This window comes from Anabas testudineus, chromosome 17 (assembly GCF_900324465.2).
Source record: "Anabas testudineus chromosome 17, fAnaTes1.2, whole genome shotgun sequence".
Classification (NCBI taxonomy): Eukaryota; Metazoa; Chordata; class Actinopteri; order Anabantiformes; family Anabantidae; genus Anabas; species Anabas testudineus.
The window spans coordinates 9,248,495-9,264,315 of NC_046626.1; the positions used below are offsets into that span (position 1 = coordinate 9,248,495).

At 41.2% G+C, this 15,821-nt stretch overlaps 1 protein-coding gene across 2 annotated transcripts in view; it reads left to right on the top strand.

Moving 5' to 3' along the window:
- LOC113172193 (receptor-type tyrosine-protein phosphatase S-like) overlaps positions 1-15,821 on the top strand; it is a 59,208-nt gene that overhangs the window by 2,615 nt on the left and 40,772 nt on the right. For both annotated transcript variants that reach the window (XM_026375053.1, XM_026375052.1), the window contains exons 2-4: positions 10,618-10,831; positions 14,099-14,244; positions 15,267-15,408. In XM_026375053.1, the coding sequence (XP_026230838.1) occupies positions 10,687-10,831; positions 14,099-14,244; positions 15,267-15,408 (433 nt within the window). In that variant the 5' untranslated portion in view covers positions 10,618-10,686. The remainder of the gene's footprint in view (positions 1-10,617; positions 10,832-14,098; positions 14,245-15,266; positions 15,409-15,821) is intronic.

The window sequence follows — 15,821 nt, forward strand, 5'->3', positions numbered from 1 at the left end:
GAATCATATAATGATATATCATTGTTTCACATAACTCTGGTGGCTCAATGAATATTTCTGAGCAAATAAAGGTTTAATGCACAATTTAATGTAGTGCACATCACTCATAAATGTGCTGCATTTAGCATTCATTCGAATAATTTCTGTTGTATAATAATATATCTTTATTTTGAAAAAATACCTCGAGTACTTATAATACTGTGATATTGATGTCAACAATGTGAGCCAGCCCCACCATCACTGAGCATGTACATACAGTTGGGTCATATAGATCTATGAACAACAATCACATATAGCAGTAAAGCAGTGTCTAACGTTCCACCACTGAACTCATCTAATGATAAAAAAACAGCCGTAACAAATAATAAATGTGTGCAAAGCCAAAGATTTGCATGCTGTTATTATGTAAAACCAAAACAATTCATCATTTTGTTTCTAATGAACATGAATTTGTTTAAAAACGATCATGTAGTGAACTAAATTTAGTGTACACAGAACCATATGATCATATGTGATAATCAGTGAATGAACATCCAACTTAATCCAGTACACATTTCATTGTTGTTGCACAACAAAATACAGTCCTGTCAAAAAATTAAGAATCTCCATATTAAATTATCATTTACACCTACCACCTGGGCTACTGGTGGTGCCTATTTTACCTGTTTAACTGTTTACTGTTGCATAACTATTGTCTTCCTAGTTAGTTGATCTTTATTAATAGCATAGCTAATATGCCGAGAGGTAATTTATGTTTACAGTAAGGACTCGACATCATGTGTACTTCATGGAAACTCCACTATAGCCTGCTCCTGCAAAGACCAAGAGGTCATTTGCATTTCTGTGTGTATGTGTTCATTGTGTGTCAAAGTGTGTATATATGAGTGAAGGCTAAAAGATAGGTTGTGACTTGACTGATGCCCTTCTCCAGATGAATCAGAGATTCTGATGTGTCAGCAGGGATGAATAATGCACACTCCTCTACTACCTCTCTTCTCTTCCTCTCTTGTCTTCAGTCGTTCACTGCGCTTTTCATCACAACTGCCACATCTGAAGACATCTTTGTCTCTCTTTTCACCCCACCCCTCATCCTCTCCTTCCTTATGCAAAAGAGGGCATAATTTCCCCCTCGCTGTCCTCAGGACAGCCCTCCTCTCTGCTTCGACCGATAAACTCGTTCTTCTTTTAAACGTGAAGTTTTGTCCAAGTGAACTTTCTGCGTGGCATCGCATGACGACAGACGCGTTGTCTGAGCTGTTTCTTATGTGACATTTGCACTGAAAATGGCTAAATGTGTTGATGTACACCGCTCGTTATCCAATCATGGTAGGAAGAAGTGCATTGACTCTGTTTGACAGTTACATTCCAGACTGACAGGAGTCATTAGGAGGTTAGGGTGACTGACAAGATGGCTGACAAAGCAGAAGACAAACTGCCTGATCACAACTTGGAGAGAAAGTGGGCACTATTTGCTTTGAAGTATACAGTTAGCCGCCAATAAATGTTCAAACATCTGAATATTCTATGCACCTTGCTTCAAGCGCCTGACAAGTCCTCAAGAGTATTTTCATCTTTTGGAATCAAAAACTCGTTCTCGGTGCATGCAGAGGGTTAGATGAATTCATTTGGGCTGGATGCATGCCAAAACAGTATGAAGATCTTACACAACATGAAATAAGTTTTTTGTTTTTTCTTGGCTTTGCTTTATTTGTTAGATATAGCAGAGTGCATGCTATGCATCCCTGTGTCAATCATGTAATGTGCTTATTTTCTAACTCTTTTCAGCCCAGGCCCATTATATCAGTGCAGTATGCATTGTGTGGCAAAACACAGCTTATGAAATGCTTAAGTTTCCTGGCCACACTATTGCCATGGCTCTAGGGATGGTAGTGTCAGTGCATTCACCCCTTTGCTTCAGACTGATATATGTCAGCAGTTATTGAATGTATTGCTTGGACATGCTTTGCATGGACATTTAAGATCAGACTACTTAAGCCTTTTGGGCATGTTGGCATGCTGATGTTAGTATATAGCTCTGAAAACAGCTGTGCCAGAAAACATCGTCACACAACTGCAAACGTCATCTTAGCTCTGTCTCATAAGGTCTATAAGAAAATGCACATTATAGTACGGATATATTTCCTAAAACCTATACCTCCGTCTCTGCCAAAATCTGAGAAAATCCAAGGTTTTGGCAGGCCTCCATATGCCAGTTAGTAAGGGTACGTCTTTATTGTATCAGTGGAACAGCCCTGCTCGACTAAATGCAGGATGGAAAAGGGACGATGTCTAAGAAACTTACGGCCCCATTCCATCATCACAAATCAGAGATAGAAAACGTAAAAGCTAGAAGATTAGACTCCCTCCAGGGTCAGCAGGAACATTCAGCAGTCTGTGAAACGTTGGTGTGTGTTTGTGTACGTGCAGGTGGTCGCAGTTGGTCCTGGTTGACATGACTCTTGAATACAGCCCCAGATTTGTTTGTGGCATTTTATGATTACTCTGTCTTAACAGCGCTGAAGGATGCCAGGTTGGATAAAGTATTTGTGTGATGGAGGTGAGAGTAATGGCTAGTTGTTGGTGGAAAGCATCCATGCGCAAGTCTGTTACTCTTGACAAGCATTTCATCTCTTCACTTACCGAGACACACTCGCCGTGTGATTTCAGCAATGAGACGGAGGACAAATGCGGTTTTTCTACCCCATTACTCCAGTTTTCAATTCTATTCACAACTTTATCGTCCCTCAAGGAGAAATTCATTTGGCGTCACAAATCTCATCTCGATCAGGAAGTCATGCAATGGCTGGTTAGTGACAGAACTGTGAAGGCTGGTCGTCTGTGTAGCATGTAAATAGGATTTGTTCACCAGCATAAGGAGACTCAGAAATAAGTCCTGCTTTTTGTTGTTGAATGGCCATGTGAGCCGCATATGTTTGTGCCATAAATTGACCTTAACTAAATACCAAACAGTAGTGTGAGGTGTGTTATAGATGATCTCACTGTTGTTGCAGAACAGCGTTGGAGTTCTGAGATAATGAGCTCTCGGTGGACGGCATATCATGTGACCAAGTTAGACAGGTGATACCATGGCAGCACAAATACACAGGAGAGAGCTGGATCCTTGGCAAACACAACAGTGTGTCTCCGGAAAATTCATAAGCACCTCCCAATGGGAATAGAATATATTTTACAAAAGCAAAGAGTGAATTAAGGGTTGCTTCAGGATTGTGGCGCACTGCTGGGTAACAGTGATCGCACAGTGCAGATCAATGCTTGTAAAACTGTAGATTTGTGCAGTTGTGCTGTGTTGTAATGTCTCTTCTGTGCTTGCTAAGGATATTCATTCTATAAATCAATAAAAGGATGGATTTGTTTGAAGACTGTCGACAGGGCTTACATTAATGGCGTCCCCACTGGATATGTGTGTATGAATGATCAGTCAATATGAAGTTATTAAAACAGAGCAAGTGTTTCCCCGGGCTGCTGTTATCAGTCTCAAGATAAGCTTCAACATGCCCTCAAACCTGCTTTACACAGCCTGACTTTGTCTTCTGACTGATATGTAAGGTTTTGCTAAACACTGACACAAGGGTGGGGGGGTGGAGGTTAGATGGCTGGCATGTCTAATTAGTGAATTCAAATCTGATGATGGCCAGGACGATGACAGTGACACCCAGGAAAGATGAAGGTGTTCTCTGTTGTCAGGGAGCTCAAGTCCTGCTCCAGGAGAAGCTCACTAATTGGCTTCAAGGTGCCTTGGCCAACAGTGTGTTTCGGAGCTATGTAGCTGTGTGTGTGTGTCTGACTGTATCAATGAATTTTATTTCATTCTTTTTAGTTAGATGTGATTGACATGGTTGAAGCAACTATACTTTAGATAGACAACAGACTCACATTCATATTAAAATAAAGAATTACACCTTTTGCACTCTCTTATTATCTGTACATCCATATAGCATCATATGCAGTGCAAACATTAACAAAACTAAACCAGTGATGATTTATTCCAAATACATTTATTAACAGTGTTTTGGAATCATGTGAAGAAGCAACACTGTGGCTTATACTTAGAGATTTGCAGAGTAATGGATTAATTTACTCTCATATGTCAGAGCTGTTTAACAATTAGGGATATACATGCAAGTGCATAACTATGTGGTCATCAGTATGTATACACAGTTCTCTCTCTTGCTAGGATAAGAGTCTGTGCCAGCCTTAGATATGCTAATTGGACAGTGAGTTGACAAGGACTCAACCATCAGTCTGCGTAATGAGCCGCTGCACAGAAAATCGGCTGCTTCTGAAGAGCAAGCTGCAGAGGAAAAGAGAGGTCGCTGGAAGAAATTACGGAATATGTTTAGGTGTTTGCGAGCGGTGTGTTGTCGTTTTAGCTGAGTGAATATTGCGTAGGCATCTGCATGCGGACCCGGGCACATCTTGTTCTTCCGCTGCTGTCAGGTGAAACGCTTTACCTGTCAGGTGAGGCTGTATCTGCAACATGTCAAATTTTCGGAAGGGAAAAAAACCAACCATGTTTAATTTGGATGGCAACACATTTTTGGCATTACCCTAAGGGCTTTGAAACAGCTTTATGGGCCTAAGGGGTTGGAAAATTTGACTCAGCTCACACATGAGAAAGTAATCCTTCAACTTATTTGAAAGCGTGAATATTGTGAAAATTGAAGCTGCAAGGTTTTCCCCAACCGTGTGACACATAGATTCCTTTAAACCAAATTTGGGACATGTGTTAAAGCATATGGACTGTGGGCAGATTCACAGTGACTCTTATGCCCTCGCTTTCTTGCCTGTTAACCTACAGTATGTTGAAATGATGAAATATGTAACATTTAGCTGTTACTGCTGCTGAAAAGCACGTCCAGTTGGCCTTTTGTTTCATTATTCAGTACTGCAGAGATTTTATATACATTTCTTTTGCTATCATAATACAGTATATCCCTAAAATCACATTTCACCTTTAGAGCCATTCAGTATTATAAAACATTTTTTACATTTTGTAGGTGAATTTAGACGCTTCAGAAAATTTGTGGTACATTATATTGATCAGTGTACTGGACCATTTGATGTTGAAATCAAGTTTAGAAAATTCTATTCTGTTTATATGGTTTACTGGCACATAAACTAATACTGTATAACACGGTTTAACATATGACAGAATCCTATTGTTGTTGTTTAAAGGAAATGTTAGATTTACTGAGATTGACTTTTCATTTCAGAAACACTAACCTTCTTTGACCAGCTTCACTTAGCCTATAAACACTTTACCGTGTTTCCCTGTGGCTCTGACCCCTCCAATAATCTTCTGTATATGTACTTTTATAGCATTTGCTGCTTAGCAGGAGCCACTCCATCTGTTGCTGGGCTCTTCCGAGCGTGATGCATCCATTACTGTATGCCTCTTTTTAGCTGTGTTTGTTTGCCTGACCTTTGAGCCCCTTTAAGATGCGTGGGTGTACATTTGCTGCACCATTGTTGGGCTGCTGCAGCTTTTCTGTGTCCTAGACATGCCGAGATTGAGGTCAAAGGCAAACTTAGTTTGGGTATTTTAGCACATTAGGACTGGGGAAAGAGGAGATTTCAGTCACGCTTCTCTCTCCACCCCTCCCTTTGTTCCTCATCACGAATCCATGTGTTTTCTTGGCTATGAAATGGAGTTGTGAGGAAAAAAAAAACTGCGCACATCCAGATTTTTTTTATGAGATTCATCAATCTATCAGGTGAAGCGGTTGGTAATAGTTGTCATGTTTGTACTGTAATTTGTAATGTAATGTTGTTGACATGCTGATATTGTGCAGCGTGAAAAGCTGATAGCGTCTTCCTTAAACAAGTAGGTCAGACAGCGAGGATGCTGCTGTAAATGTGACTGAAATGAAGGAAATCAAAGTGTAGAGACGAAATCAAGAAAATTATACAGTCTTACATTAGAAAAATGTAGCAATTTTAGTATTTTTAAAGCTTACGTCTTCAACATTGTTAGCTGCAGGTGATCAGTTAATTAAATTGTCACCTCAAGGAAAATTCATGCACCCTGCCAAAGAAAACCTGAGAGGGGATGTGGGTGGGTAAAATTTTTAAATTCTGTTTCTTCATGATCCCAGGAAAGCTATTTTTATAATTCAGATATCATTAGTTCATGGTTATAATAAAAACATGCTAGGTTTTTGAAGATCACATGATAAATGAGTATAAAAAGGGAACTTACCTCTAAAGACACATGAAAGAGAGGTTTGATAGCACTTTTTCAGACTCTCATCAGAAAGAGATATGTGGATGCAAACATCTTACACATCATAACACAAAAAAATCCTAGTTGTCATCAAACAATAATAATATAGAAATTATTTTGGGAGCTCAAAGACATGAGCTTAAAAAGTAGCAGTAGAAACAAAGAAAAAAAAACAAACAAACCAACAAACATGCAAATAAATAATGAAACAACCCTAAGAGTAGGCTACAACACAGCAAGAATGAAGTCCTTTACCTTATGTCAACATCATTCAATTATTTTCATTATTGATTAAACTATTAATTTGGGATGAATTAATGATTCTGTGTATAATTAGCTATTGCATTCATTATTTAGTTTTGTAATTCATAATTTAATAATGAAAAATGCACAATTTACCAGAGCTTACTCTAGGAAAACTTTATATTTCCAAATGATTACATTTAAAGTTACCTGAATTGATTAAAAAAAGTCAGGATAAATAATGAAATTGTTGAATAAATACATTTCTGATCAGTTGATTGATGAATGGCCACTCATTGAATTGGATTGGGTTGATTCAGTTGTTTGTTTAATTCGTAATTACTCTAACAAGCATGATTAAAAACTCCACTGAAACCTTGTTTATAGCCTGATATCGCTGATGGTTGTGTTAGAAATGTTATTGCTATTTGTCAGTGTCACCTATGATAATGCCAATAGTAGCAGGGTATGTGTAGTATGGGGCATCCACAGTCCTAATTTCAGCATCCTGCAGCATTAAGAAAGTCTGATAAAGCACCCAAGTCTCCAGATTCATATATATTCAGGGCAAAGAATCGCATCATTTGAGTGACAGGTGTGTTTTCTTGTTAGAGAGGAGCCTCAGACATTTTATTTCCACTGCTAAAAATGTAACCAGGGTGGGGAAGCTCATGCCTGCGGTAAGTCGTGCTTCATCCTGTGCTTCAGATCCTCAACGTGTGTGTTCAAGCATGTGTAGCTGTATTTTTGTGTGTTTGTGCGTCGTGTGTTTAAGAGAGAGAGAGAAAGGGAAGTGTGAGAGAGTGAGTGCCAATCTCCCCCATGATGCTGTGCCATCTGCCGTGTTTGTGTGTGTGTTTGTGTGTGTGTTTGTGTGTGTGTTTGTGTGTGTCTCTGTGCTTTTGTGTGTGTGTGTGTTCCTGTGGGTGTGCATGCTTTTGCGAGAGTTGCCTACAGGTTCCAGGGTCATGTGAAATGTGAGGTAAAATCAGCCCCGGCCCGTCCTTCTATCTGACTAATGCGCTGTTCCCACGCCAAACTTTTCCCTTTCTAATCAGGCACACAAAGCCATGTTTAATTCAACATAAGGTTAATTTTGTGCTGAAAATATAAGTTGAGATGTGAAAAAGGACAAATGACAGCGATCTTGTTATACAACCCTAAAATAAGTTTTGTGGTGCATTGCACAACCCTGGTTTTCTCCTCTACCCATGTTCCCCTAAAATATAAATTTAAAAGCAAGTTTCCAGATCGCGTTTTTCTGTCCCCCGAGTGTCACAGCACACCGGCAACGCTCGTTCCCACCACTGAATCCAAATGAAACCTAAAAGACGAAAAGATCGCGAGCATCCCTATCAGGTGTACTATCTCCCAGCTAGCATGGTGCCGCAGGAAACAGAGCTGGTCTTTCTCTGAGCGCTCGTAGCTCGTTGTCATGGAGACAGGCCGTGTGAGACCATCTCAACCCACTTGTGGTGAAAGGCATCATGGGTGAAAGCGGTGGAGGAGGGTGGTGGGAGGGGTGCAGGTTGGGGACTAGGTGAGAAAAACAAAACATATCATCTTCCAAGGGCCCCAGCGGAGCAGGGGCAGGTTGGATGCCACCTAAACAATGTTATTTCATCAGCCTGATGGAGCACAATAACCAGTGTACATTTCAGCACCTGAGCTATTGTGTCATTATCTGCTTTCCCCAGCAATAAATAGCACATGTAGCCCCATCAATCTATCTGTCTGGCTGATCATCTGTGTTGTCAAGCTGAAAAGAAAAGAAGACCGGCCCCTGCTGTCTTCTCTCTGAACGCTGCGCCAGTTGATCAGGGAGAGCGGGTGGTGATGTTCGGGAGGAGCTTGTAGAGACTGCAGGAATGGCCTGTGTCATGAGAATATTCATGCTCGCACCTTTTAATTCAAACAAAGTGCACAGATCTTTTCTATCCGCATGTCCCAAAGAGGAAGCGCATGTTTGAAAGTGTTAAATGTCATTATAGCACAAGCGAAGGCATGCCCAGACCGGCCTGGTGCTGAACTGCTGCATCTGTGTGCCTGTTTTGGCTCACTCCCCCAACATTCACAGCTGTACTGTAGGATGCTCTAAGCCCTTTTGTTTGAACTGTGTCAATGGACCAACAACAGCTGGAGCAGCCGGTGCAGGGCAGCTGGGGAGAGGAAGAGGATTTGGATGCAGGCAGGGGTTAGAGTGTGTATAGAAAAAGAAGGAGATGAATGATGGGGTGCCACGGAGGAGATGACATCAAGAGAGGAGAGGTTAACAAGAGAGGCGAGGAGGAAATTGGAGAGAGGAAGGAGGAGAGGGGATGGGAGAAGTGAAGATTTCTGGAATACAGAGGCTAATGCGTGATTGAGACGAGGGTAAGATAAAGGATTAGGTAGCGGGCGAGGGAGTATAGTGGAGGTGGAGCAGAGAGGGCTTTGTCAGCAGGTGAAAGACAACGGGGAGGGCTGGATAAACTGCGAATGATAGATAAGGTAAGACCGAGGTCACAGAGAGATATAAAGGCCCCGGCAAATCCACCACACAGAGGATGTAGCCACTGCAACATATGAGCAGTACCTAATGTTTCAAGGGGCGTGTGGCTCCACGCAGAGCTGTAGTCCTAGTTAGATTAACGATGGCAAATTGAGTTTCCGTAAGAGGAGAATTTACTTAACATGCTGCCAATGGTGCTTGAATGAGCCCTGATCAGATTTTTCTTATCGCATTGTTCAATTGAAAAAAGGGACGCTGAAAGCTTTTTCTGTTCAACGTCTATTACGCAGCGTTAGATAAGACGAGGGCAGCGCGGCGGGAAAAGGAGCCTGGATCAGATACACAGCCGTGATTTCGGATGAGCTATTTTTAGTGGAGGAACTGGCAGACAGTAATGTTTTTGAGCAGGTCATTAGCTCAATAAGTGGTTGGAGGAGCCTTTGAATATGTAGCTCACCAGAAATGCCTCTTTCATTTAGTAAAGGCGAGTAAGGGTCGGCCTAATCTCTGCTACTCCATTTCTGCCAGCGCATCAGGGGTGTCGAGGGTGCAAGTGTGCTTATAGGTGTTTGCACATATTTATGTGCCGATGACAATGCCGCCTGTCGCCTGTGAATACATAGGGTGTCTCCCTATGAGTGTATATGTTATCCTGTACTGCTACTCGAAGGGAGACATGTTTGTGTGTGATATACGACAGGTTAACAAAGGCTCCCTTCTCATTTGGCCGCTCCACCTGCATTCTGACACATCGAGCAGAGGGGTCGGGGCTCGGGGAGCTCGATAGAACTGAGGAGTTATTGACTGTCAGACAGGGAGCTTCTGCACAGCTTGTCTAAATCTCTGTAAGCAGACAGAGCTGAGCTATGTTCAGACTTCCAGATGTGGGTGACTATATGTGTTTATGTGAGAAAAGAGAGCAAAATACTTATGTAGATCTCCCCCCCCTCAAGGCAAGGGATTAACAAGAGGGAACATCTATTAGAGCAGTGGTTTCTGACACATTTGCTGTTATTGAATGTTGCTGCGTTCCTACTGACCCCTCAATCCTCTTTGTTTAAGTGTTTTCCATTACAGTGGCACTCTTTGGATCTATTATTGCATTAACACTTTTATGTGCCACCAGTACAGCAAAATACAGCACACTAAGAAGGAATTAGGCCAGAACTAAAATGAAATTATTAGGACGACTGAGGGGAAAAAAGGAACTCCTAGAAATGTATCATCGCAGCTCATTTCACGGCTCACTAGAAAAGGAGACTTATTAATAAGGAAGCTGTACGCTGAAAACTATTTCGGTCTGTTTCTTGTCTTAGTTGTTGAGCGGTGGCTCCATTGTTCTGGTTTTAGTTCAGTCAGAGCCGGCCTGCTTGAGCTGTTAATCCCGAGTCAGAAGTGCTCTGGCTAAATCAAAAGACCTAATCCTGCATTAGCATGAATTTGTCTTTAATTTTCTTCACGAGGATGTTTTTCGCTCCATCTGTATGAATTATTGTATGTTTTCTCTCTTCCCCTCATGGTGCGCTGACATTTCAGTTGCCACTGGAAGCAAACGATGAATCAGAGGTGAAAGGAGAATGCCTTCTATACATCTCAGCTGACCTTCTTGTTTTTTTTTTGTTTTTTTTTTAATCCACAGAGTGCCTACCCCTGCTGAGTGAAGTCCTACCCATATCGCCATCATCTTCATACAGCCCACGGTGGTGCCATGCCTCTTCCCAGGACAGGTGGAGCTCTAGCCCAGTCCAGGAGACCTATCCTGGGGCTCTGCTGTAATCCCTCTCCACTGTGTCTCCTGCTGCCTTTGATCATCCTACTAACTAGTCCTTTGAGCGGCGTATGTGGAGCACTAGGTGAGATGATCAATCTGTGCCATCTATTTATCTATTTAATTTACATTTTTTGTACAGTGACAAAACAGGTTTCTATATATTTATTCAGCATATAGTATATCATCTATCTGTGTAACAGTTCTTTCTCTTCTCAGTTAGACATCCTTTATTGTCAGTGGTAAATGAAATGTAGAGAGGTGTGAATATGTCTCAATGTGTGCAATGGCATGCACATTCTTTCTGCGTGTGTGTGTGTGTGCGTGTCAGAGGAGTGAAACCAGGCCTGTCACTGCATCAGCTCCGGACCGTGGCGTTGTTAATGTGTTTTGATAAGGCAGGAGGTCCCATCAGCATGTTCCTCATCATCTCCTTGATTACAACATTTCAAGATTTCCTGTCTCACTGGTCCAAACACACACACACACACACACATACACAGACAGACACAAACACCTACACATACGCGCACATGCATGCTCAAACACACTCAGCCGTCATTGCTTTGAAGATATAACCAAGCTGATTTCTTTGGAAGCAGATGCAGGCTAAAGATGGACAAGGAAATGAGAATTGTCTTATGTATTTCTCACTTTTCATTTGTGTAACCAATTTGAGGAGACTCACATAATATCTGAAAGATTTTTTATACTGAGTGAAGAGGTAGAATTACACAACAACTTTCAGTTGAAATGTTGTGGGATTGAAGAGCTCTGCCTTTAGACCACCCACAGCGTATCCCTGCAGAATGAAGAGTGCTGTGAAAAAAGCTCCCTCTCCCATGTCTATTGCTCCTAAAGTAAAGAAAAACTGACTAAAAAGAAAAAAAGACGTCAAACTCTGTTGTTATTTTATCTTTTATTAACATTATTTGTGGCAGATTATGTTAAAGTGAAAGCCTTGGTCTCCTAAAATCCAGTGATGTTCTGCCATTTTATTTTTGCATTTTCACTGTATTTATACTGTTTCTGCTGGAAAGCTGATGGTGGTAAATGTTCACTATACTATCTATATACTATACTACTATAAAATACTATAATATAGTACAGTATAACTGATGCTACTGAATAAATTCAGCTTAGCTATGATTCTGAACTATTCGAACTTGTATGCAAATTGTGATTATTATTCCTCTTATAAAATTGTTCAACATTAACAGTTTAAACACAGTTTCTGTGACTATGCAATTCCAATATTGTTTTGTGCAAATTTCACATTCTTATTTGAGATGAGTCCTAAATCAGTAACAACCAAATACCGTGTTTCCTCTGCCAGCTACGCAGCATACTCTGCCTCCATTATATTTGGATCACACATATTTTTTTGCACACGTTTGGCTGTGAGATGCAAACAGATTTGACAGCAAAGACACACAAACAGGAAGAGATGCATTATTAAAAGTGGCTTAAAGGCTTGTCAGACCACAGCTCGTTGCACTTAATACCTTAGCCATACATAATGTTTTTTAAGGCAGTATGTAATGCAACATTTCACCAGGAGTTCAACTATTTTCCCTAGAAGAACTTTCCCAAAAAGAAAAATCAAACATGTTATCTAATAGTTTAATTTTGCACGATATGCTAACTACTCTATTATAGTATAGCCACTGTAGTAGCTACTCAGTCACACGATTACAGGTAATAAAGGTCTAGTGCAACAGATAGAAACCTAATATCAAAGACGCAGTTATCTTCATTAGTCCTTCATTTTCCAGATTTCTAGAACCTTCCAATCATAACATGTTTATGTTTAGTGCAAATCCATCTGGATCCAGTGCCTTGCAGGGCTGTTCCCTGGCTTTCAGAAGAAGCTTAAGTGGTAACATTGCCAGTGGGGTCGGTTTTGCCCAAGGATTGGTGTTTAAAGCGCATTTAAGAGAACACAGAAAACATTTTGACCTCAACATAAAGCCAGTGAAACCCATGTTCAAGCCCTGAGAAGCACATGAAATTCGTCCATAATCCCATAGCCAGTAGAAGACAGTCTTCAGCCATGACATTTTTGGGGCTTTTGATAGCTCACATTCTCATATTGTTGGCAGGGGAAAGGGGCAATTTTCTCAATACTGTGTGCCTTTCTAAGAGTCTAACGGGCAGGAAATATCCTGCTCTTGAGCCCTAAAATTGTGGGCATAAAATTGTTCTGATTGACTATACTGTATCAGCTTTTCCCTTCTTCCTGTTGAGGATTATGTTGAGCATAAAATGAAACCACTTTATTTCTGACATTCAGAGTGGGCCTTTTAGAAGCACAACACAGTGCAGCAGACATAGGAGCCTTTTTTTGTAAAGGGTGTTATTGCAGTTAGTGTCAAGGCATTGTAGTGAAACTGGAAAGGTTTTTCTTTTCTTTTCTTTTTTTTTTTTTGTTCCTGTTCTGTCTTCAGAACAGAAGTGAATCAACACAGCAGGACCACATCCACCCAGACATAGGGGAGGTGGGAGGAGGGATCCAGGTTGCTATGGTAAGGGTCATCCTGACTTCGCCATGATGGATAGCAGTGATTGTGTAGCTGAGGAGGAGTTAAGTTGGGCACCATGGCAACAGGCCACAGACAGATAGCAAGGGGTTGGTGCATGAAGTTCTTTGATTGATCTGACTCAGCCACTGTGAAAAATATAGGTTCAGTACTGTTGGCTCAATATCAAACTTGGAAAATTGCTATTTTCTAATAGAGGGGATCTGCTGAACTTATGCACCTCCAGATGCGTCACAACAGATATTTTTCTTATACTTATAATTTCTTAAAAATTAACATAGCGTTTGTTAATAATATTTGTAAAGATCAATCAGAACCTGAAAGTCTGCATACCCTATAGGTGTTACAGTGTGCAGGCACAAAATGACACCTCTGGTATTAATACATTTAAACCAATTATATGCTGTGAATTTGCAGCCAACACTTCCCCTACCTGTGAAACACTCATGTGTCATGACAGCCTGTGCTGCATGCAGTACGAGGGTAGTCTGCCGTGGAGGAAGCAGAGAGAGAAAGAGAGAGAGAGCAAGACGGACACAGACAGAGAGAGATGTTCCTCTGAAGCCCAACCCCATCTTTTATTTATGACCCACAGGAAGTCCTTCAGCTTGTCCTCTAGATGATACCCAGAGAGTAAGCACAACACACAGCCATCAGAGCACAAGTCAGCCTGACCAGTCACTGACAGTGAAATGGGGCGTGGTTAGCAGGGAATTGCTGCTGGATGTAGAGTCAGTATCAATTTTCATGCTTACATTTTTATTTAATTTTGTTTTTTATCCCTCCGTCTTCTACCTCTGTCCGGCTCACAGCTCCCCCGAAGTTCACCAAGACTCCCACAGACCAGATCGGTGTGTCAGGGGGTGTGGCATCATTTGTGTGCCAGGCCACCGGCAATCCCAAGCCTGTTGTCTACTGGAACAAGAAGGGCAAGAAGGTCAACTCCCAGCGTATCGAGGTGGTTGTCACAGTGCACAATGGTCAACTCCTTCTGTAGCAGCATGGCAAAAACACATTTATATACCCAGTTATATACGTGTATCAATACAGGAATAAATGCATGCTTATGGTGGTTGGTGCTTATTTTGTATTCTAGATGTGTTACGATTTTGTTCCCAAAAAAATGTTTATATTTTGTGAAATCCACACAAAAATTTGCTAAAAAGAATAGTATCGCTGTTATATCTGTATGCAAAAGATGATAAAGCTAGAGGTGGGAGGTGATTAGCTAACTTAACAAAAAGACAAGCAGCATGGAGAATCAACAGCTAAAGAGCATGCATTAAATAGATTAGATATAATGTGTTCATCCTTTTTTTTTTTTTTTTAATGATTGTAGGTGGATTTTTTTTTTTTAACAAATCCAAGTTAGCTATTTTTCACATTTCAAATGTGAAACAAAAAAAACCCACCACTTGCCTCTCCCTCCAGGGTATTTATTATCTACCACCTTTAGGCTCAAAGTGTAAAAAATGAACAACAATACACTTTTTCAAACACAGGTCACAAAGCCTAATGGAAATATGTTAAAGTATAAAATGTAATAACACATATCAGAACTTGACTGCACCTTTTAAATTACATATATTCCATAAAACTTTATAGTGGATACAATCACTGTTGAAAAGTTAAATGCTACCACGCAGGCCATTCCAAAGAGTTGTTCATTCCTACAGCTCAGTAAAGGCTTGAGTGAATGCCGATGCAGTAATGTGACCAAATGCTTAGAGACACTGCATTTCAACCCGAGGACCAACAGGTTGTTAAGTATCTCCTCTGCTGTCTTTGCGTAAGACCCTTGCTCACTTACTCTGGGACCGTGTGTACAGGTACATTTTCTGTATCTGCAGTATTTCACTTTCGTCATGTTTACTAATGTAAAAGCAAACTGTGCTGAGGTACCTGTAGCAATGTGATATGTTTTTCTAATGTTGATTCATTGGCTAATATGTATTTTCCTGTGGTTTTGTGGCTGTCTAGACAGTAGAGTTTGATGAGGGTGCAGGTGCTGTGCTCAGGATTCAACCGCTCAGAGCACCCCGAGATGAAAACATCTACGAGTGTGTGGCACGCAACAGTGAGGGAGAGGTGTCTGTCACCGCAAAGCTGGCCATTATTAGAGGTGAGATGAAAAAACTGTGCACACACATATACACCCAATCTCTATCCCTTTCCACATGAGTGGTGCTTTCTTTTCACGTGCACACACACACACCTGGCTTCAGACGTCCTCCCCGGTTCCCTGGGCTGTCAGTGGCTGATGTGACAATAGAGCCACGCCACACCCTGTCTCCACAGCAGGCTGCAGTGAACTGTTCTTTTTATAGTCCCTCTGAGTGCGACCGAGCGTGATCTGGCCACAGAAAGGACTAGCTAGTGTGCTGGCTAACGGGTATTTCAGCATTCCCAGCTATACTCACTGCACTTGGCCAGGGCGAGGGTGTTAATCTAATGCACAGTGTCTCCTTGGAGGGGAAACTTATCTAATGTGCTGCTCGAACATGGTATGAACTAATGTTGCTGCATGTGGCTGAA